This window comes from Oryzias latipes, chromosome 3 (genome assembly GCF_053564925.1).
Source record: "Oryzias latipes strain Hd-rR chromosome 3, Olatipes_Hd-rR_3.1".
Taxonomy (NCBI): Eukaryota; Metazoa; Chordata; class Actinopteri; order Beloniformes; family Adrianichthyidae; genus Oryzias; species Oryzias latipes.
Genome location: NC_136239.1, coordinates 13,567,770 through 13,590,594, shown reverse-complemented (window position 1 = coordinate 13,590,594; position 22,825 = coordinate 13,567,770). Strand labels below are relative to the sequence as shown.

At 38.5% G+C, this 22,825-nt stretch overlaps 1 protein-coding gene across 3 annotated transcripts in view; it reads left to right on the top strand.

Moving 5' to 3' along the window:
• Positions 1–22,825, top strand: part of tspan4a (tetraspanin 4a) — a 287,620-nt gene that overhangs the window by 226,496 nt on the left and 38,299 nt on the right. For all 3 annotated transcript variants that reach the window (XM_011487843.4, XM_004066855.5, XM_078944207.1), the window contains one exon: positions 21,936–22,037. In XM_011487843.4, coding sequence (XP_011486145.1) covers positions 21,936–22,037 — 102 coding nt within the window. The remainder of the gene's footprint in view (positions 1–21,935; positions 22,038–22,825) is intronic.

Below are 22,825 nucleotides of genomic sequence, written 5' to 3'. Positions count from 1 at the left end.
TCTTATCATGTCTGTCACACAAAAGTCAAAGGACTTGTTACAAAGAACAAAAAAAGTTGGTCATTTAAAAATTGGCCCTCTTCCAGAAGCCTTTAGAATGTTCCTACGATTTATATTCTTCTCTCTTCATGCTGTTAGCCATTGATCCAGTGCAGCGAGAAGCATTTTACCTGTTACTCAGTGGTCCATGGCTTTGGCTTCTATAGAGGTGAGATGCTATCTGCTTGTGTGCTTTGGGATGAGTCAAGGTGAGGTAATTCAGTTGTCAAAAGGATGAAGGGCTCAGGTCCAACATCCAATAAACCTTATCCATGAACCTAAAGGTCACAGCGCCATTAAAATTAATTAGGAACCACTGTTGTGTCAGATGATATAAAGAATATGCTATAAACCCAATGTCATAATTAATTACCAGAGATAATCCAAAAATCTGTTACCAGTGAATAAATACTCGTTTTTTGAATGAGCACTACAAATGCATTTAAAAGAAAACGTTTTAGTCAAACTCTGCTTATTTATTGCATCAGCCTTCATTTCTCATCTCTTGCTTTCATGCAGCTCTGAACTGCTCTTCAGCAGATTTCTGAAAGCATTTGTAATCTGTCCCTGGGAAAGGTCTGTTTCTTCATGCATGTACTGTCCAGTTTGCGTACTTGAATGTCCCACACCAATCATCGTTTAGATCTATTTTAAAAGTATCTTTCAAGTATACTTGAGCTGTTTTTAGCCAAAATAAAAATTTTTTTTTGTCTTTTTTAGGACATAGGTTTTGCAGAGCAGCAGGGGTTCCTTAGAAATTTGCTTCTGAGCTGTGGGCAGGACTATTAGTGCGTAGTAAGCCTGCCCCCACTTCCCATCATCCCTTTGTTTACATTCTCTCCCACTAGTTTTCCTCACAACCCTAACCTAACATTAGCGGTGCAACAAACATGTATATAATATTGGACCTATCCAGCCGGACAGTTTTGAGCCAGACGTCAGCTCAGAAGAAGAAAACAAAGGGATCTATCTGATCGACTAGTCACATCTACATTTCTACCAGCATTTATTTATCTGCTACAGATTCACAACTATCTGAGTGAAGACTCAGAAAAGTAATTTTAAGCTCAAATTTCTTTATACATGTCTGTCATTAGGAGAAAAATGCCACTGGAATATGTTAAAAACACCAAAAACATCATTTTTAACAGACTGGGTCTTTTACCATTTCTGGAGATCTAATTTTTTAAGGAACTTGGAACTGGATTTGAGTGGAAAGTTTAGAAAAAAAAACACTTTGAGATATGAGTCAGTGTTAGTTTTAACATATGCTGTAGTTTAGGCGCACACCTCCTCCTCTTGTCCAGTTTCTGCAAGAGCATGCCGCACATCACGCTGAGATGTGCTGTTGTTGCCAAACAGCTTTTAGAGACTGCTGTTGTTGAAGCAAAATTACCATTTATGCCTGTCAGACTGTGTTATGTTTGGCATTTTTCATGAGTGTAACTAAACAAATTATATAAAAAAACAACCTTACTGTGCTTCTTCTCTGCCTGTAATGTAACACCCGCTTTTCCAAAGAACCAGTCGTACAAAAACACATCTATGATGCTTGTATTTGTTTATGACACCATATTTTGTTTTTATTGACTGTACCATGCGAACAAAAGGACACCTTAATGTTTATGAATGTGTTTATTCATTTTCCCTGCATTCCCTGTGCACATGTAATGTTGAAGAATTGAGAGGTGCTCTTAGTGAGGTGTAATGTGCATTTTAGTTAGTGGATGTGCCACAGCAAAGTGCAAAATGCAAGACTGGTTTAACCATTTAACCATTAATATCTCAAGATGTGAGGCCTTTGTCATAGAATAAGTGTTTGGGTGTTAAATACCTCTCCATTTACTTTAGTACTGAAAAAGCACAATTGGATGCATACCAGAAGTAAAACCCAACAGTATTTAAAATTTCTGTACCACTGTGAATGGGCTTTGTTTGCTTTTTAGTGTTTGTTCTTTTTACTTGTTTTTGTCTGTACATCAACGGGTTTTTATTATTTTTTTTTTTTTTACTTTCTCAGGTACCTTTATATTTTACTTATTGTAAATTGTGTTTAAACATTTACATAATTAGTTGAAAAGTCTTGAACTCGTGATCTAGAACTCAAGATACATACGGGGAATCAGAGCACAGCCAGCACAGGAGGAAGGCAAAGACATGACTTAAATACACAGAACAGACAAGACCAAGGTGAGAACAATCAGGACAGACAGGGGCCAGGAAGTAAAACTAGAACTAACACAAATACAGGAACCCTTCAAAATAAAACAGGAAACAGAAACTCAAAACATGACAGAACAAGAATAGAAACAAAGGCAAAGAAACCCAAACAGTGACAAAAACTTGTCTGCAACACGTTACACGTAGACACGGTAGAAGCCTTAGGCATGCTAGCCTATTTACAATACCATTAACTCCTAACATTTTAGTAATACATAAAAAAACACAGTAAGACTACTCGCAATACTTCTAACTCCTAAACTTTACAACTTTTCAAAACAGACTGATAATGCTACAACAAACAATATTGTGACTATGCTAACTCCCAACCTTTACAACTTATAAATATACAAACTGATAAAACAATAAAACAAACATTACTATGTTTACGCTAACTCCTAAACGTGTTAGTGACATGTAAAAAGAACACAGTCCGACAGCGCTACACATTAGAAGCATTATTTTCACAATAACTATAGGCTAACTTTAGCTAAGCTTGTTTGTTACTATTGTGACCTAGCTAACTTGAGTTTGTCAGCAACATGTAAAAAACAACACTTTGACACGGCTACATGTTGCTTCGTTAGCTGACTTTGTTTGTAACTTGTAGAAAGAAAGAAAAAACTGACATTTTGATAGAGCAACTTGCACCTCTCAAAATTGCTTCCACATCAGTAACCACAACCAGACTTAATTCATATAATAATAATTCTCTGTTGATGCTCTGTCTTTTTTTAAATTAAAACTTTAAATGCACTTTGTAGAGCGAAAAATGCTGTACTTATTTAAAATGTATCACCTTAAAACTAAATAACATTTCTTGTGAATTCTGCTGACACCCATTCCCCTACTCTGAAGTTGTTTTTAATTGGTCCTGGATAAAAACTCCCAGCTACGTGTTAAAGGTCTAATTGAGGCACAGTTATATTTCCCCCTCTTCTACAACAGCCAAAAACAACAACCATAACATCTGACCCACTGAAATACTGCTTCAGATTTGGCTGCTCCCCTCTGCCATACTTCGGCTCCACCCTCAGTCATCAAAATATTCTGGCTTGTCAAGATTTTATCGTGCATATCCCAGAATGTCAGAATGCATTTTCACCACGAGACACTTTCATTCTAAGCAGACAGCTGAAATGCAATTAGATTAACATCCCTGGCTAATCACATTACTAAAATATACCAGCATCAGGGTAGCATTAATACTGATGACAATTTGAGATGATCAGCAAACATTTGTTTGTGGAGTTTTGGAATTAATGTGACAAGGGACGGTGCCATTTCTCTGCAGCTAATAATGTTGTGAGATTGCAGAGATGGTAATTATAATTCAATGAAACTGCAAGCAAATTGTGATGCTAATAATGAAAGAAGACACTGGGGTGCGATGCTGCAGGATTGAGCAAGGTGAAAATCCGGAACAGTCATTTGGACATTTATGCAAATACTCCAAGTATAGGAAATCAACCTAAATTCTATGCAGATTGATGAAATGATTTAAAGGTTTTGTCCTAACAGGATTGCCTTAATCCTCGGTGGCATTGACTATACAATACTGGAAACATTTCTCAGAGAGTTTGGTTCATATTGACAGAAGTTGTTACAGATTTGTCGGCTACACATCCATGATTCCAATCTCCCATTCCACCACATCCTATTGGGTTGAGATCTGGTGACTGTGGAGGCCATTTGAGTCCAGTGAACTCATTGTCATGTTCAAGAAACCAGTCTGAGTATGTCCATTCCTTTATGACCACAGTGTATCATCTTCTGATGACTACTTCCAGCTAGATGGCATGGCGCCTCATCTTGCTGGAAGTAGTCATCAGAAGATGATACACTGTGGTCATAAAGGAATGGACATACTCAGGTAGGGTGTGGCGTTGGAACCATGCTCAGGTGGTACTTAGGGGCCCAAAGTGTGACAAATAAATACCCTGCCCCCCACCACCACCCTGAATCATTGATATGATGCAGGGTGGATCCATGGTTTCATGTTGCTGACTCCAAATTCTGACCCTACGATCCCTATCCAAATGTTGCAGCAGAAATGGAGACCTCCATTGTCCAGTTTTGGTGAGTCTGTGTGAATTGTAGATTCAGTTTCCTGTTCTTAGCTGACAGAAGTGACACTGGGTATGGTCTTCTGCTGCTGTAATCCATCTGTCTCAAGGTTGGATGTGTTGTGCATTCAGAGATGCTCTTCTGCAGACCTCGGTTGTAACCAGTGGTTATTTGAGTTACTGTTGGAATCAGTCTGGCCGTTTTCCTCTGACCTCTGGCGTCAACAATGCAATTCAGCACACAGAACTGCCGATCGCTGGATATTTTCTCTTTTTCGGACCATTCTCTGTTAACCCTAGAGATGGTTGTGGGTGAAAATCCCAGTAGATCAGCAGTTCCTGAAATCTTCAGACTGACGCATCTGGCACCGACAACCATGCCACGTTCAAAGTCTCTTAAATCCCCATTCTTCCTCATTTTGATGCTCCGTTTGAACTACAGCAGATCATCTTGGAACCAGAATTACTTAGTTCTCACTGAGGATTTCTGGTTCCAACATGGTGATGTCTGTGTCACATGTATCACAAAAAAATGGTGACTGAGTTGACTTCATTTTGATGCAACTGGAAGTTAGCCATTTTCCATGGGTGACATCGAACTCACTCAATCGGGTTCTCATATACAGCCAATGTTTTTTACAAATGATGTACAAGAAGAAAACCGTTTTGATGCCTAATCTTTGATTGACGTTGTAATCTATCATCCCTTTAATTCAGAAAAAAGAATTATACAGAGAAGGAGATATTTTTGGTCATACATGCATAAATAATGTACACAAATGCTCATCAAGTCTGCATACGTTTTAACCAACATTCACAAGGAGAGTAGGACACGCTTTAGGTTGTGTGAGGCTATAAACCAAAAGCATGCACACCTATTTTTTAACTCGAGGTGATTCATTTGTTTCCACAGAAGATAGTGTGGACTATTTTGGCAGTGAGTGTGTAAACTGTTTTTGTCGTTCTTATTTTCAGGTGTAGGATGAGGGAAATACGTTTTTTTATTTTTAATTTGGTAGGATGTGGACCGACACCTGAGCTCAGCTTTTCTATGAGACCATAGCTTCTATCAGTTTTACCTTGGACAACAAAGCCTCTAGTATCTTCTTAGTCTGACTTTCAGGCAGCAGCTCGGGAGCTGCAGGGTAGAAATGGCACAAAAAAAAAAACTAAAAATCTCTAGGTAATGGCAGGAAATTTACTGTTGATGAGCCTCTAAATTACATCTTCACTTCCTGTTCTTCGAGTTTCTTTTGTTAAAAAACTGCTAAAGTTGGAGTTCTTTTTGTCTTGTTACCCCTTGCTTGAAAAAATGAGTTTACAAATAAATAGATAAAAAAACAGCCTGTCAAAAATAAAATACAGAATCTCCCGAAATTAAAAAAGAAGTGGGCTTTAATTTAAACTCCTGAGCAGATAATTGCACTTCAACTCCCAACCTGTTTGTCAGGCAGTAATTTGGCCACAGCCGATGCCGTTTTCTTACAGCAGTTGTCAACCAAAGTTGAAGGGATTTAGAAAGTTTAAAAAAAAAAACTTAGACTACTAAACACAATCAAAATTTGTGTATAACATTATATATGTATATGTTCTCACATATCATCAATACATTAGCAACGCAAAGAAGGGCATTGGTAGAGATTCCAGAGGAGCCAAATACCAACTCCTGGTTGACAGAACAGTCGCTCAAGACTGAAGGTCAAGACACACAGTGCACAGCCTGGATTGATTACAAAAAAGCCTATGACTTAATGCCACACACGTGGATCACTGAATGTTTGAAGCTGTACAACATCAACAGGACTCTAAGAGCTTTCATAGGAAACTCGATGAAGCTGTGGAAAACCACCCTTGAAGCCAATGGCAAGCCAATTGCACAAGTGTCCATCAAATGTGGGATATACCAAGGTGACGCTGAAAGATCCTGTGAGACTTCCAAATCCAGACTGATAGGACGGTAATGGCGAACCAACCAGACATTGTAGTGGTGGACAAAGAATGGAGGAAAGCCGTTGTGGTGGATGTGGCAGTGCCAAGCGATGGAAACAGCAGGAAGAAGGAAAATGAGAAACTGGAGAAATACCAGGGACTCAGAGAAGAACTGGAGAAAGCATGGAAAGTGAAAGTGACAGTGGTGCCTGTGGTAATTGGAGCACTCGGAGCAGTAACCCCCAAGCTGGAGGAGTGGCTACAACAGATGCCTGGAAAGACCTCAGACCTCTTAGTCCAGATAAACACTGTGTTATTAACAGCTAAGATACCCCTTGTGCTATCTAGTGGGGTCATCTGGACCCCACAAGATAGTACAAGGGATACTGCACAGGACCCTAGAGCTCCCAGGCCTCTGGTAGAGGACCTGAGCTTGGGTGAGAAACCACCTGCGGAAGGGTGAGAGGTTTTTTTTTTTTTTTTTTAATATATACTGAAACAATGAATAATACACATCCAAATAATAATTTAAAGAATGTATTTTCTTTTACATGTCCCTAGCATTTTCTTAATATATAAAACCATATCATGAAAGTTATTAAGGAATTTAAAACTTCTTAAAGATATGTACTATGTAACCAAAAATGAGCCAGTCATCCAGCTAAATGAAGTGTCAATGTCAAAGCACTTCCTTATTTATTGTGCTGTTAATGAGCCCCTTCCAGAACTGCTTCCTTTTTCATCCTTTCCTCACACCTTAATCTGTGCCTCTGCATAATTTAATCCTATTTACCTAAAAAAAATACAGAAAGGAATTAAAGGCGACACAACTGTAAGCTCAGCACATCAGCGCAGTCACCTGCAGCACTCAGATTGCACCAAAACCTCTCACTACAAAGGATCAAATGCATTGTGTGGGACTGAGTCATTGGTTGCCGGAGATCTGAAAGACCCTCCATGCAGTTGCTGCTGCTGTTCAATACAGGACTTCAAAATAAAGCTGCCCCTGCTCCTCCCAGCTTTCACCAAAGGGCTCCACGTATTTCTCCCAGGCGAAGGAAATAATTTAGTTTCAGCAGGATTCAAAGAATGAGCCGTGGTGAAAAGAAATGAAATAAAAACCTGAAGCATGATTGTGAGTAAAGTTAAGAGTGACGACTGAAAATGCAGCAGCTTAAGGGGGATATAACGTCAAATCATCAAAACAGAATCTCTTTGATATAAAACAGTTGACAGACGAAAGGCAAGCCGTGACAGCTTTGGAGAGAAGCACCTGTTGATGTCGATAGCTGCAGGCGAAAGACTTTCAGAGACATTCAGCTCAAAACAAAATCAACCCAAAAGGCTACGAAGCATCACCAGCAAATATAGTCATGCCATGATGCGATTCATTTTTGGGTGCGATTAATTCATTACGACTTGTAATTAATTAATCAATCTAATCTTGACCTTAATCTAACCTAATACTTGCTGTAAAAAGCCTCACTTTTAGGTATGTTCACTTTAATTTATGACATTGTGGTGCAGTGAAAGATCAAAACACAACTAGAGGAGTGAATTTATGACGTTTTTTTGTTTAACATACTTAAAACATTTACTTTTACACCATTAAGGGATATTTTTTTTATCTCGAACAAACAGTTAAGAAGAAGAAAAAAACATCCGGTCCAGAGTGTTCTAATTTAACACTTAACACATCCTTTTCTGAGCAATCCAAAAGGTAATGACCACTGTCTTCTTATTAATGCCATCATACATTGACATACATTATTACACATTTATTCACAGCAGCAGTGGGAAAGATATGAATTTTTTTAGAAGTTTCCTTAACCTGTTCGGTGAATTAGATACATTTCTAGGTTGCGATGCAGCCAAAGAGAGCGAGAGAAGAGAATAAGTAGGAGATGAGACCGGAGGAGGAACTGAACTATTTCGACTTTGGTCTTTGACTTTCTTAGTTGTGACTACACCAAAACAAGTGGGAAGAGGTGAACTTTACCTCTGAAATGATGGTTTGTTTAACTATGATTTTTAGAATATATACCACTCTCCCTCACTGCAGCATGGCGAGGTCGGTACAAACTCTGTGGGCAATGCGTCGCACCGCATATCAAAAGATAACAAGATTAAAGTACTGGTAATTGTTCTATTTTTTTCTATCACAGGTGGCCGCGGTATAAGCGGAATAATCAGAACTGAATGGACTTTGCGGTAATAACCATCCGACCAGATCAAGGCCTTTGCGTCGTCGTTTAATTTCTGATCATGGAAATCTCGTTGATCATTACGCCTTACATAATAGATCATAGTTCTAAATAAAAAACGAGATTAATACGATAGTAAAAAATGTACCTCGATAATTTGTCTATAATTAATTTATTGCATTTAACTGGATAAATTAACCCCCCCCCAAAAAATAAATAAATAAATAAATAAAACAAATAAATGTGAAGTTAAGGTATATTCAAATGAAAGATTATTAATAAAAAATGTCTCCTTCGGGGACCTGTAGAGGTTCAACATGTGGTTATTATCCAACATGCTATCTAAACGTGCAGCGCCTTGATTAAAGCTTTTCAGGCATCAGCCCTTAAAGCTGTGATTCTGAACAGCTTAGCCGCATTGATTGTCTACTCACATTTGCCAAGTTCACCAAGTGTTAATCAGGAACTGATTAGAAGCTGAGGATTGGAAAAGAGCAAGGATTGTAATTGATTTGCCCTGGCTAAGGACCGAGATTAGTCTTTTAAAGGGGAATGCTGAGTGCTTTAATAATTAAAGTATGTTATTACTGTTCCCCAGGACAGGATTAAAAGTCAGAGACAGAGCCCTTAAAGCCCTCAGACTTAGTTGCCTCATTCATTATCTCCCCAAATTTCCTTGTTTTAGGAAAAGTTTACAGAAACATGCAGATATTAGCCGATACGTTTTCAAGTTTAGGAATAATTCCTCAGAAGGATAGCAACTCCCTACACGCCCTATTTAGACTGCAAGGCAACACTTCCAGAGGGTGTGGGCTCTGTTTCCAGCAACGGGAAGGCTAGTCAGGATAAACTCTGTCAATAGTTGAATAGGATGTCCTTGAAAAAGACTGACTTTGGTTTCAGTTTGGTCGATTTTCAGGAATGTAACCCTGAGTCCCTCTGCAGAAGGATGAAATGGAAGTAATAGCGAGAAATCAGCTCTTGGCTATGAGCGTAGGCGCCCATTAGCAAAGGAAGGAGGGGGGGTTGAGGTACATTAAGAGAAGAGAGGGGAAGACATTTCACATTTGAAACTAATGGAACATGATTCTTTTCCTTTAGTAAAACAACATGTTTTTGATGATATTTTATGGTTTGATGCTGCCAACGTCACAGTGGAAGGCAATTCAAAATATAGTATATATGGGGCATTTAAAAGCCTAGATTTGTTTTCCAAAAAATGACCCTATAATCCGGGAGTTATATATAGATTCTGATTGTGCTTAGTGATGTTGAAGGGATTTTGAGAGGTACACAGCGCTCTGTCATAATCCCGGAATTGCGCCAACGCGACAAATGAGTAGCGTGACGTTTTTTATGTGTCACTGACGCTACATACACACTGCGCATGTGACGCATGTTCAAGAATGCATTTAGCTTGTGGTGTTCCCACTGGACAAGAAGGTAGGGAATTCTTCCTCTTCTTCTTTGTCTACTGTTTACTAGAGCACGCTCGCCAACTACAGCTGGAAGGGGTTTGGTGTGAAATATCAAAACGGTGTCAATCTTGTTAATGTCGTCCAGGCTGTTTCTTTCCCAGCTCTATTCTGATATACAAATGACTTGGTGTCATGGAATTCTGGTTGGACACAAACCGCAATTATGAATTTCCCTTCAATGATCAATTTTGGGGCGGCAGTGGCTTAAAGGGTTGAGCAGGTCGTCGAAGGGTCAGTGGTTCAAACCTCGCTCCTCCCAGTCAACCTTTGTTGTGTCCTTGGGCAAGACACTCCGTCCTGCGTGGCTGCACTGGTGTGTGAATGTGCATGAATGTCCCTGTGATGGTCAGAGGGTAGTTTGGAGTTAGCGCAGTCACAGTTATTTTTCACTTTTCGGCACATTTCGCCACACCAAATCCACTGGGTGCCCTTCCTGATACAACCGCGTATTTTCCGGGGACAGGGAGACTCAGATAGGCAGCAGAATGCGCAGGGTTTTCACTCATTGCACGCCCTGGAAGGAAAAAACCTGACTCCCTGTGCGCCTCACAAGGTTGGGAGTTAGCCAAGTCACAGTAACGTTTGTTTGAGTTGTATCAGTCTGTTTTTTTTTACATGTTGCTAAACAAGGGTGGTAGTTAAAGGTATTCTAAACCAGCTAATGTGTAGCGTCTTACAGACAAGCTCAAGAATTTCTATGAACACACTTAATAAAGACTGACTGATGGACCTTTCTCGCTTAATGCGCCTTATAGTTTTGTGTGCCTTATATATGAAAATAGCTTGAAAATAGTTCTGCTTTTTTCACTGAACTGAAATAATATGTTAAATTGTAATGGAAGGTTATCATCATATATACTTTGCTTTTTCTGTTCCTTTATCTCCCTCTTAGTTTGTGACTCTCTAGTTGATGCACCATTAATGGGAAGTCGTTGTTTAGAATAGAATAAATTGAGGCTTTTATCTTCCTATTTCCTCGGATGTCTTTCTTATCTATTTGTCTATCTCTTATTTTTCCTTCAGTCACACATGACCTTTTTTTGGGGGGGACAATTTTAGATCAAAGCAACCATTTTCTGTCCATCATACTGTCTTCAGCATGTCAAATCTGTTGGTGGTTTTACTGCATCTGGCCCCTTGGGGAGTTTGCTGTTACGTATTTTACTCCGTATTTTGCGTTTTGGCTCATCATGTACCGTTTTCCTGTTCACTCCTCCTTTTACGCACTTCTTTAGGCCTTTCTTGGATCTCCACTCTATTTCTCCCTATATACATCTCTGATCTCTCTTCTATCGCTGACATATAAATAATTGATGTCCATCTCTGACTCGCCTCGTGTAGTTAAAGGCCAACTGAAGTCCTGAGGATAATATCAGTATAAGAGTACAGCCGTTGCTGGAGTGCAGTCTTCTTGCTGTTCTTTTGCAAGATTCATTTTTCTAACTGGCCTACTTAGATTTGAAAAGGAGAAGTATTTTTCTTTTTTCTTTTCTACTTTAAAAAACTCATGGCTTTATTGCTTCTACTTAAACGCATCACACTACAGATGGCTTAGATGTTTCCTGCTGTTTGAGGTTTGACTCCAAACTGTAGTTTGTGCGCACAGTCAACATAAAAAAAACATTTTCATTTCATTTATGAATATTTCATCTTCATCTCCTTCAGACTCAAAATTGTAATTGATTCAAGTTAAGACTCTTATTCTACCAATCAGGTTTAATGAGAGGGTTCCATACCTGTAAAATTACATAATAAAAGTTGCAATAAAAAAAGCACCATCAGTTAATTGATACCAAGAGCTGGAGGATAAAAGCTGCATGTAAAATTGAGGCATGGCTTGTCAATAATTTCACTGTAGGAAATGATATTGCTATGAGAATTATAGCTGGGTGAGTTCATCTGATTAAAAAAGACAAACAACTGCAGCTTTTATGCGATCTTTCCCAGAGACACTTGGTGCGACTGTACTGTGTCTGTGCTTAGTCAGATTTAAAAAAAAGTACTTCAATCTGTAAAAGTTCTGGATGAATATTTTTACAACATTTTTTCTAACAGTGTAGATAGGGGGCAAAGTTATGCACTATTGATTTTTTGAAATAGAAGACTACTAAATGACTGCTATCATTGGAGAAAATACATAGGTAACAAATCCTTACTAAACCATTAATGAGTTTTCAATGACTTGTTAATACTAGTTAAAGAGTTTGTTAAGCATGTATATTGGCCCCTATTAGATAGCCAACATATACAAAGGCAGTTATTAATGTTATTATTGAGTTATTATTTACTTTTAACTATATGTTAAGGATTTCTGTTTTCAATTTTCATGAACACGCATTTAGTATATTACTTACCAAAGTCTTATTAGTTATCAGTTATGGTTTATAAAGGTTACTGAGACATTATTTTAAAGTTGTAATTATTTCTCGTTAATTAAATGAGGAACATTTTCAGCTTTACAATAAATAAAACAACATACATAATCCAATACTTAACTAATACGTTAACTGACACTATATAGATTATCTGCTGCTGCGCGGCGTTCACTTGCTGCTCTGTATGCTCACCTCCACTTTAATCTCGCGAAATTACGAGTTTTTTTCTTGTAACTTTACGGTTTAAAATCTTGTAATTTTACTTTTTTTTGGTGGCCCTAAAACTCGTAAAAGTTGTACCGAATAGTTTGAAACTGAATTGGGTTTTTTTCCGCCGATAGTATAAAAAAGTCCTCATTTCCGTTGTGCTGCGGTTATGTCGTTGTGTTGCGGGTAATTTCGTTGTGCTTCGGGTAATGCCGTTGCGTTGTTTCTTTTGTATGTAGTGTGAGCCCTGTAGGCCACCGTAGAACAGCATTATACAACAATATACAAACCCATGGTGTTTGGACACTTTTTGTGAAAAACAAAATGGATAAAATAAGGCCATTGTTCTTATTGATATATTTAATTATTGGCTAGCTATAGAAAAAATCATAAATCTTTACCAAACTGTTAACTGTCATTTAACAATTCATTTGCAATTAATTAACTAGCAGTCTGTCGATAATTGGATAAATCTATGCAGTTATTCCCCATTTCATTCTTCTTCATCTCTTTCATTTTTAATGTCTTAGTGTTTCTTTTTTAAAGGTAGTGTGTGCTTGAATTTTATTTGCATCTACAAGTATTAAACAAATAAAGTTGTACATTGGGTGGTGTTGTTTGTGAAAACTGTGAATTTGTTTTCTTTGGATTGATCACTGAATACTGCACGTTATGGAACAACTTTCGATTTTTGGAATAAAGGCCTTGTCAGTGAAAACCAATTCAATATGAGCGTACATGTGAGACTGTCTGAGACTGAGCTACGGCCCAGGCGACACATTCAAGTGTCAGAGCTGTGGAAAACACAGCAGTTGTGTGCTTGATGTCTATTGGATTCTGTGAACGTTTCTCAGAAAACAAGATGGAAGAACTTCCCATGGATCCATAGGTAAATCAGATCAACACACATCTTATTTAGTTTTTATACAGTTTGTTTCACAAATTTACTAATGTTCACCAACAAGCCGTTGGTGAAATCTAGTGTACACCTGCTGTGCTAGGATTATAGTTTACTGTCAATTCAAATTCTCTCTGATAATATCTGATAATATTATTAAAGCATTCCCAGAGTTCTTTTTTTTAGCCAAAATTAAAAAGCTAGTGTCATTTTCTAGGACATAGATTCTGTAGAGTGGCGGTTTTGAGCCATGATGCTAACTCAAACAAAGAATATGAAGAGATATATGACACAAGATGACATTAAAAACACCATTTTCATCAGAGTGGGTCTTTAAAGTTACATTTTGCACCTTAAAGGGCCTTTATCATGCTATTCTTAACCCTTGTGCGATTTGTGGGGTCTAGATGACCTCACTCCCAACGTTAACGTGCCTCTCTAAGGCACGTTAACGTTGGGAGTTGGGTCATCTGGACCCAATAGACAGTGCGCTGAACCTTTTTTCTTCAATGATTTGTGGTCTTTGTGAACCCCACAAGATAGCACAAGGGATATGGCTTTTTATAATAAACAATATCCATGCATGAAATAATATATTACCGTTGGCAAACAAAAGAACAATTTTTGTATTAAATATTTCTTATTTTCTTGAGCTCTCTTCCAACTAGGAAGTAAGACGACTCGTTCTCTGGCCTCATCCTACAGCCGGTCTCAGCAGCGTTTCTGCGTGTCACAAAAACAACATTCAAACTTTTGCAAAGATGGATGTTCATGTAAAATAAAAGCATTTTTGCAGATCACTGCTAGCTCCAAGGAGAAAGTGGGTGTGTATGTTAGCTTGGGGGCAGGGCCGGCAGCACAGACTCTTCCTGGAAGGGGCGGTTCCTCACTGGTCTACGTCACAATAGCCGCTGTTATATGTGCAAAATATCTTTATCGGATCAATGGTCGGATTAAAAATTTAACTGTGTACATGAGCCCAGAAACACTTTTTCTGATTATAACAAACGTTCACATGCTAACCCTTTCGGTCGGAATAAATCATTGGGGCATGCGCAGTAGTCTTTGAAATACCGGAAGAGGAAATGAGTCCCGCTGTAAACAAACCAAGATGCCACATACATTCATGCTGCAGCTCGGTAATATACGAGACGATCTTCTAAACATGCTTTTATTAATGTTATGAATATTATAAAGTGCCTGTTCTCTTACGATTTTATTTTTAATCCGTGTGGTCAGTCCTTTTTTTTGTGGAAGAAGGGAGGTGGAAGAAGGGTTAAGAGAAGGCCAACACGCGCTAACAACATCAGCCTTGTTTGATGAACAAAAAATCCATGCGGGAAATGCCGCAATCTGCATCTTGGCTGCATGTAAATATGTGGGAATAACATCAGTTTTTATTTTTAGCGGGACACGACTGGAAACACAAATCCACTTGATTGTTTGAACACGGTTTCTAAGAGCGGCAGGACGGAAGCCTAACAAAGCACCCGTAACAAACATGTAACATAGCACCAGCGCCCTGTCCACAAACACAAAAAAGACATTTTGATCCGAACGAGTCTGATCGGGGCAGAGTATTCCGAACGGTGTGTTTACATGACGCATTTTTCTTCCGATCAGGCATTCTTTCTGATTACTTTTGTCCATGTAAATGCAGCTAATGTAAGAACGCGCTAAGAGAGCAGGTTTTTAGAGGAATACTCAGAAATGCGTGAATGGATGAAAATACCGCTTTGGGGTTGTTTTTGTGAGGAATTAACATTATATTACACTCGTAAGCTCAAAATGCTGATTTTGCATGATATAAATGGTAAATGGCGTATACTTATATAGAGCTTTTCTACCTACAAGGCCCAAAGCGCTTTACAGTCACAGACTCATTCACCCAGTCACACACACATTCACACACTGGTTACGGCTCTGCTGCCGAACACTGATGCCAACCTACCACCAAAGGCAAGGTGGGCCCTTTAACAGGCAGTGAGTAGATGTGATTTAATGTTTGATCTTTCCAATTTCCTAAAAAAACAAATGATCTCACGAACAAATAAAAAGAACATAACACATCTGTTTACCGTATCAGGCTTTTTGCGCCACTGATCAGATATGATGCCAAATGATCATCTGGTCAGTTTGACTTTGTTACCTGCGTCTGCTGTTGCCCAGTTATTGTTTGTCCTAATTAGTTAAGTTAAACAAAGTCCTAAAATCTGTTGGAACAGGGGTACAAATCAGAACTTCCTTCAAAACACTAAAATCCACACACTGGACCAAACCCCAAACGAAAGCAATGGAAAATGTATTTCCTCTTCTTCTTCACACTTAGAGTTATTGTTTAACAAGAAAAGATAATATATGCCTTTATTGTCACTGTCCTGTTGGAAAATTAAACAATTAAATATAATGAAAGTAAAATACAAAAAATATCAATATGTACAATATGCGCAGAGAACGACACTTTACCATATTAACAAGACAACCACTACATGTATTAATGTAAAACTTCAAAGTGTTTAACTCTAAAGCTACATTCACGCCGCCCCCACATCATGAGTTTAAAGAAAACTCTAACTAAACGTACTGTTTTTCAAAAAGACATTGAACTGACTAGAACTGTGAAGCGTTCACCGCCAGCTTGTGAAATTCGTGCCGATTTCCTTCCGTCTCCATATGAAAAGTTGGGAATTGATTCATAAAGTGTCTTATTTGTTCTCCAGGGCTTGGCATCCAGCCGCCAGCTGTGTCATCCAGCTTTGTTCAGCAAAATTTCCCGACATTGGTCTTTTGTTGGATTACAGCGCGCTTGCATTATTTGAGTACAGTTTCTTTTACAGTACAAAGCAGGCTGCTGTAGGGACGTCTGTGCTTTGATGCTAGAAAACACTGATGTCATTAACAATTAATGGACTGTAAGCCAAACACACAGCTCTTCTTTCCCCAGAGCTGGAAGCTCAGTTTTCCACCAGCCGCTACTCAACCCCGCCAGAGCAGCAATGACCTTTAATAGATTATAATGCAGCCTTGAGCAAACAGAATGACATTTCCAAATGTTTTTGAGTTATTCTTTATTTTTGTACGTTTTTTTTTTTTGCCTTTCAGTCTACTCTTGCAGTTGTCCCATTCAAACCTGTATTTATTTCCAGCTCTACAAGGTAACACGGTGGCTACAAAAGAGCAGAGATCCTGAAGGAGATTTAATCAAGTTGGATGTCGTTCAATGCCTCAAATGCATTAGTAAACTAGAAGGAAATATAAAACGAGAGCAGAGGATTGGAGTAAAAACTCAAAAATATCATGTTAAAATGTTGTTTTTTGCTAAATGAAGGCTATTCTCTGTAGTGCATTTTGCAAATAAGTATTTAAGGATGCATTGAGTCCTTCAGTTTCTCACCTACCTAAAAAGCTTTTAGGTAGAGATGCTGCAGATCAATGCTATTGATGCTTATAATTGAGAGTAACAGCAGCTTGTAAGGGATTTGGGAGCTTTTGTCTGTTTATAAAACAGCTAAACCTTGATTTTTTTCCTGTTTTGTTTAAATACTTCCATTTTAGGGTGATTGTCAGATTTTTAGGTGAATTTAATCATCCTCACCTGTGATAGCACTCATCTCAAATTTGGTTGTCTTCCAATTCAAAGCTTGCTGAAATAAGGATTATTTTTCCCCATCTTCCCCATCTAAGTTCAGACTACTTACCAGAGATAAAAGCTTTACTGTGGCCCGCAGCAACAAGCCTGCTATAGGACGTTTCCTATAGGCACAACTGAAAGAGAGGAAGCTCCCACGTTAAGGCCGTGCCACACAGCCATGACGTACATTTTGCGAATATTGCACAGTCGAATATCGGTCATCATGCATATGCAATGGAAAAAGTGAGAAACGTTGTGGTCTTTATGTGAAAATTTCCCAGATGTATCTCAAATGAATCATGTTAAAACCACAGAAGAGGTATGAATAAACCGCGCAAAGAAAACGTAAATCAACATAGAACATGAACCGTGCGTTATAATTGCGCGGCATCGATTACATTCTTTGAACATGATATGTGCACCGTATACACGGTATAAAGTTAAACATCGGGGGTACATGCATGAAAAGTCTGTTAAACATGTGTGGAATGATCGTGGAAAGTGTAACCTCTTGCAATCGGACTTGTGAAAGGGCCAATGAGTATATAAGTTCACTGCACCTCCTGCCAGCTGTTGCTGCTGCTGTGGGCACATCAGGATGCCAGAAAGCTTTGATACAACCACCTTTGAAAACCTTAATGCTTCCACTGAGTTTATTTGAACTTGAACCCCAAAAAGACCTGCTCATCAGTCAGGGTTTTTTTTTTTTTTGTATTGTCTTGTTCCATCTTTGATCTTCAATTCGATAGTGAGCTACCAAACTACATGATCCTGAGATCCTAATACTACCACCTTCAATAATGTGTCATCCGCTGCATCAAACCTCTCAACTACATCACCACCAAGAGACTTTTAGATGCAACTCAATAGGACTCAGACATGCAGCCTCGTTTCCTGTTTTGTATTGCTTAAATGTTTTGTTTTGTTAATACAATCAATTCCATCTTACTTTCATTGCTGCCTTGTGTTTTCATTTACACACCTTGGGTTCACTGAGATGACTTATTCTGAGTATGTCAAATAGCACCTAGCCCTATTATTGCGTAAGAGTTACGCATTAATTGCGTATAACAAAAAAAATTAGGGGCAGTGGTTAGCGCTCTTACCCCACAGTAAGAATTCCCCAGTTGGACCTGAAACAGAACATCAATGGGGGACCTCTCTGTGTGGAGTTTGCATGTTCTCCCCGTGCATGCGTGAGTTTTCTCCAAGGTCTCTGGCTTCCTCCCACTGTCCACAAACATGCTTCATAGGCTACTCTGTGTGCATGGGTGTGTTATTGTGGCTCTGTCCAGGGTGGCAGAGGAAGAACGGGAAAGTAAGGGGCATGTAGTATCCGCTCAGCCAATAAGAGCACGTTAGAGGAAGGACAAGGGCGAGTGCAGGCCATACAATGCCACTCACAAATTTACTTACTTTTGTTATCGCGTGAAAACATTTGACCTGGTGATGAATTATGGATGGACTGATGGACTGGATAGCAATCCTCTAAGATTTCTGAGTAAAAATGTTTCCCCCCAGTACTTTCCGTTTGCCTGTTGATAAATATGTCCAAATGTCAAAATACATTGAACTATTACACATAAATAACATCAAGTGTGGTCTTTAATTAAAAGTTTTATTGTTTTGGAAAAAGTCCAAAGCAGCATGGTCCTGTGTAAAAAGGGATTTCTTCTAAGACTTTGATTCATACGCGTTTCTTGTGTTCGTCATTCGTTGATGTGCGCAGATTTCTGTCGAGGGTTTCGGCCAGTGGTTTTTTTTGTAAATTCAGTTTTGAGGTGTCCAAAACATTTGCATGTTTAACGTGTTTATACTCAATTACCATGTAATTCTTAAACAATTGTCCGTGAATCTTGCAAGATGCACATGTCCATGTATGTCTAACAGACTTTTTACGCAGGTACCACCGATCTATCATTTTTATAGTATGTATGCGGTGCATATATCACCTTTGAATTGCGTAATTGATGCACATTTGTAAAAATTTCACATAAAGACCACAACTTTTCTCACTTTTTTTCATATATGATCATGTATGACCACTTTCATACTGTGCAATATGTGCAAAATATACGTGGCTGTATGGCCCTGCTTTTAGCACCAAAACTGCGATCAGGTGTTTGCCTGGTAATGAGTCCTTCACAGCACAGTGGAGGATTTTTTCACACCCCCACACTGCAAAGTCGTTGCTATTTGAAGACAAATGAACAAAAACGGTCCATAAAACATAAATTGCCTTTTTTAATTCATTTAATATATACCACGACATCTCAATCAAATTCCGAACGTTACCTGACAGTTTGACAGATCATTCACTCAGAAAGGATTTGTTCTCCTTAAAAATAAACACCTGTTAAAGTCTGCATTTGTGTTATCTTTGTCTGATAAAGACCTTTGAGCAATGATTTTTTTAACATTAAAAATACAGAAAGAAAGAAAGAAAGAAAGAAAAAAAAGATTATTTTTTAGATTGATTTTCAAAAAACTTTAATAAATCACATTAAAATAAAGACTCAGAGTACATTAAAAGAGAAATAAGGCCTGAAAAGGTACCCCATTGGGGAGCAACAAAAAAAAAACAGTATGTAGCCAGTAATCCATTAGAATTGAAACACTATGTTTTATCCTCCCCGATAGTACACAGATTCTTCCAGAGCCCACATATTTTTGAACTTTTGAAAGTCGTTGATCAACTTAAAATAAGCAAATTCAACATTCACACAATTTTTCAGAAGAGAAAAAAACATAAAAGGAACATCCACACACCCAAAGGAGAGTAACCGACTTTTCCTTGTTAACCAGATAGCAGGTTTGGCTGTTGCAAAAATAAAATTGAGAATGGTGTGTACGTGTTTCCTTCGGACCGTATACTTGAGGCCAAAAACGAACAATGGGAAGGAGGACACCTACCCAAGCCTGAGATACCAGTCTTCCAAGACTGTGAACAAACCCCTTAGCCTGTCACACTCAGTTACCAAATGTGCCAGAGTTTCAGATGTCCCACAAAATTCATATTTGTCTGATTGAGCTGGAACAAAGTGTGCTTTGTATCTGTTTGTAGCTTTGGCTCCATGTACAATTCTCCATTGGAGATCAGCTGCATGTTTTTCAACAGGCAACTTGTACAGGGACCGCCAGTGTCCTTTTGGAGTGTGGCCTGTTCCAAAAACCTTAGTCCACTTGGAGGCATCCATGTCTTTAAACGATTGCAAATGTCGAATTTTCACACACATGGTGTAGAGTGTCTTCTTTAACATGGTCTCAAACTCCCCATCTCCTGCACTACTCCAGCTATGGCTCCTCTGTCCAATCCTCGAAAGAAAGAAAAAAAGAAAGAAAGAAAGAAATCAGAGACCCGAAATGCAAAGGAAATCAGGACTTACATGCCTTTTTCTCACCACTCTGAGCGAGAGAGAGCTGCAGATAATTCCGCATTTGAAACGGTCACGTCTAAATCCACAGAGCGCTCGGGCACCCTGGGCGTGGCATGTGAACAGGGCTCATTCTGATCAATGACTGTGACCTTAGCAGACACACCATCGCAAATCAGAAGCATCCAGAAAAGTCCGCCCTGCACACAGTCGCATTGAAGACACAGGTTGGTCCATTTTGCTGTGACCGCTCAATGTCCATTTCTCTGAAACAGCCTAGCAATCAGGAGGTCCTTCAGGAAAATAAAAATTCTAAGTAAAATACCTGCCACAGTAAAAAAAGAAGAGTTAATGCAACACTTAAAGAGTTGATTTTAACTCGGAGCCAGAGAACATATGGTCCTTATCTACAGTACAGAACGTTAAAGTGACACTGCACATAGTGTTGAATTTTTAGAGTTAACATAACTCTTTTGGGTGTTAATAATTGACAGTATCTGTACAACTTTTACACTAATAAGTGTTGAATAACCCCCGCAGAGACATTTTAACTCCGACCATTAACACCAACACTTGGAAAATGGGGGTGGGGCCTTTCACTTACACAGAGTCCGATCAGTTTGACTCCAAAGATATGACACTGGGGAATCAGGCTGCTGTCACCTGAGGTGGCCCAAAAAAACCGACTTTTTGGGACATAACTAGTTTCCCGAAAGAAAGAAACAAAAGCTGATATTAAACTATTATAGATCACCTGCGGTCCACATAAAGGTCGATTTTGTTTCCCTTCTGCTTTTGTTAATGTTTTGTTGCTATGGTAACTGAAGTGTTAGGGTCACAGAGGGGAACCCATTGTTTATTTGTGGGTGGTTGGCACCATGAGGGAGGACGGCTGTGAGCCCCTTTGACCTGCAGATCTGTGTGTTCTGGATTGCATGAGGCAAAGACGTATCCACCAAAGACGGTACTTGTTCACCACATTGATAGTAACTCCGTTTTTAAATTGTGTGATGTCAGAGGATTTTGCTTTTAAACTATTGTTTTATTTTTGCTTTCACCGTCCCGGTCAGATAAAAATTTATTTTTTGCCTCGATGGGAGGATTTTCTTATTAATTTTGTTTCGTTGTTTTTTTTTTTTTAAGTTAGTCCACCTGCAATCAGCTGGTAAAAAGTGTTTTTTGTGTGTCTGCTGGGAACACAATTATTCATAGCTTTCTGAACCTTTTTTTGTCAACAAAACAAAAAAGGTGCAGAAAACAGAAATGCCAAAGAAGTGATCTAGCAGAAACAGTTCACTTCTGTCAGATGGTGCTGCTATTTTCCTTGAGAATGTATGTGGTTGTTTGTCACCACTTGAATCCAAAATGATTTACTCCCACCCAAAGAAAATGGAACCAAGCTGCTTATCTGATGCAGAGACGTCTCCCATCATTTTTAATGAAAACTCACTCATATGACGAAGTGATGTTTGTTGAATTATTGAATTTTTTGGTTTGTTTTTTTGTTTTCTCAGATTGATCAGCATGCACAGAGGGATCTGAAGAAAGGCCTGCAGCTTTTCGGCACCGAAGGCAACGTGGGTCTGACCAACGCCTGGATGATAGTGCAAACTGATGTAAGGCAATAAAACATGGGTGTTAAAAATGTCATATGGCGCTTGAAAAAACAGAAAAAATACATATGGCTCATTGAGGTACAAGGCCATTTATCAAGACCAGTCAAACAGAATCCCGTCACAAGCAGAGATACATGACATGAGACTACATTATTTATTATAAAAGGCTTAGCTGCGGCCTGGAGCATGTTGTGAGCTGTTACCATAGTGAAATGAGACTTTTTACTTTAGAGATTTTCTTTATTTAGTGTAATTTTCCCAATTTATATCATCTGGCAGACATATTTGGGGTCAAACAAAGCTTATATTGGTTTTAGGTTTATGCCAGTTTAACATGTTTGCCATTTAAGGAAAACAAAAACAAAAAAAAACATAAATACTTGAACACAGGGGTCTCCTACCCATTTGGGCTTGTTTGTTATGGAGCAAAAACCAGATAGAACCGCCAAATTCCATTTTGCCATTTAAAATAGTTCAATTTATTGATGTTTTTGTGTCTATTATGCCATTCACGTTTAAATGTAGCTTTTTAAATTATCAGAATAATTAAAATAAAATAATATGTTACTGTGTATAACAACGTCTTTTTACTTTTGACAGCAGCACCTAGAAGTTCCTTTCAAAATAAAACACAGCATTTGTCAAATAAGATCCTCCTGCTACAGCAAAATGTATTTGAATTAAAAATACCTCTTATAAACACCACAACATTGGTGTAGAATGATTTTTTTTAAGCATTAAAACAAAATGCGAAAAATGCATAAATAAAAACATAATAAACCACACTG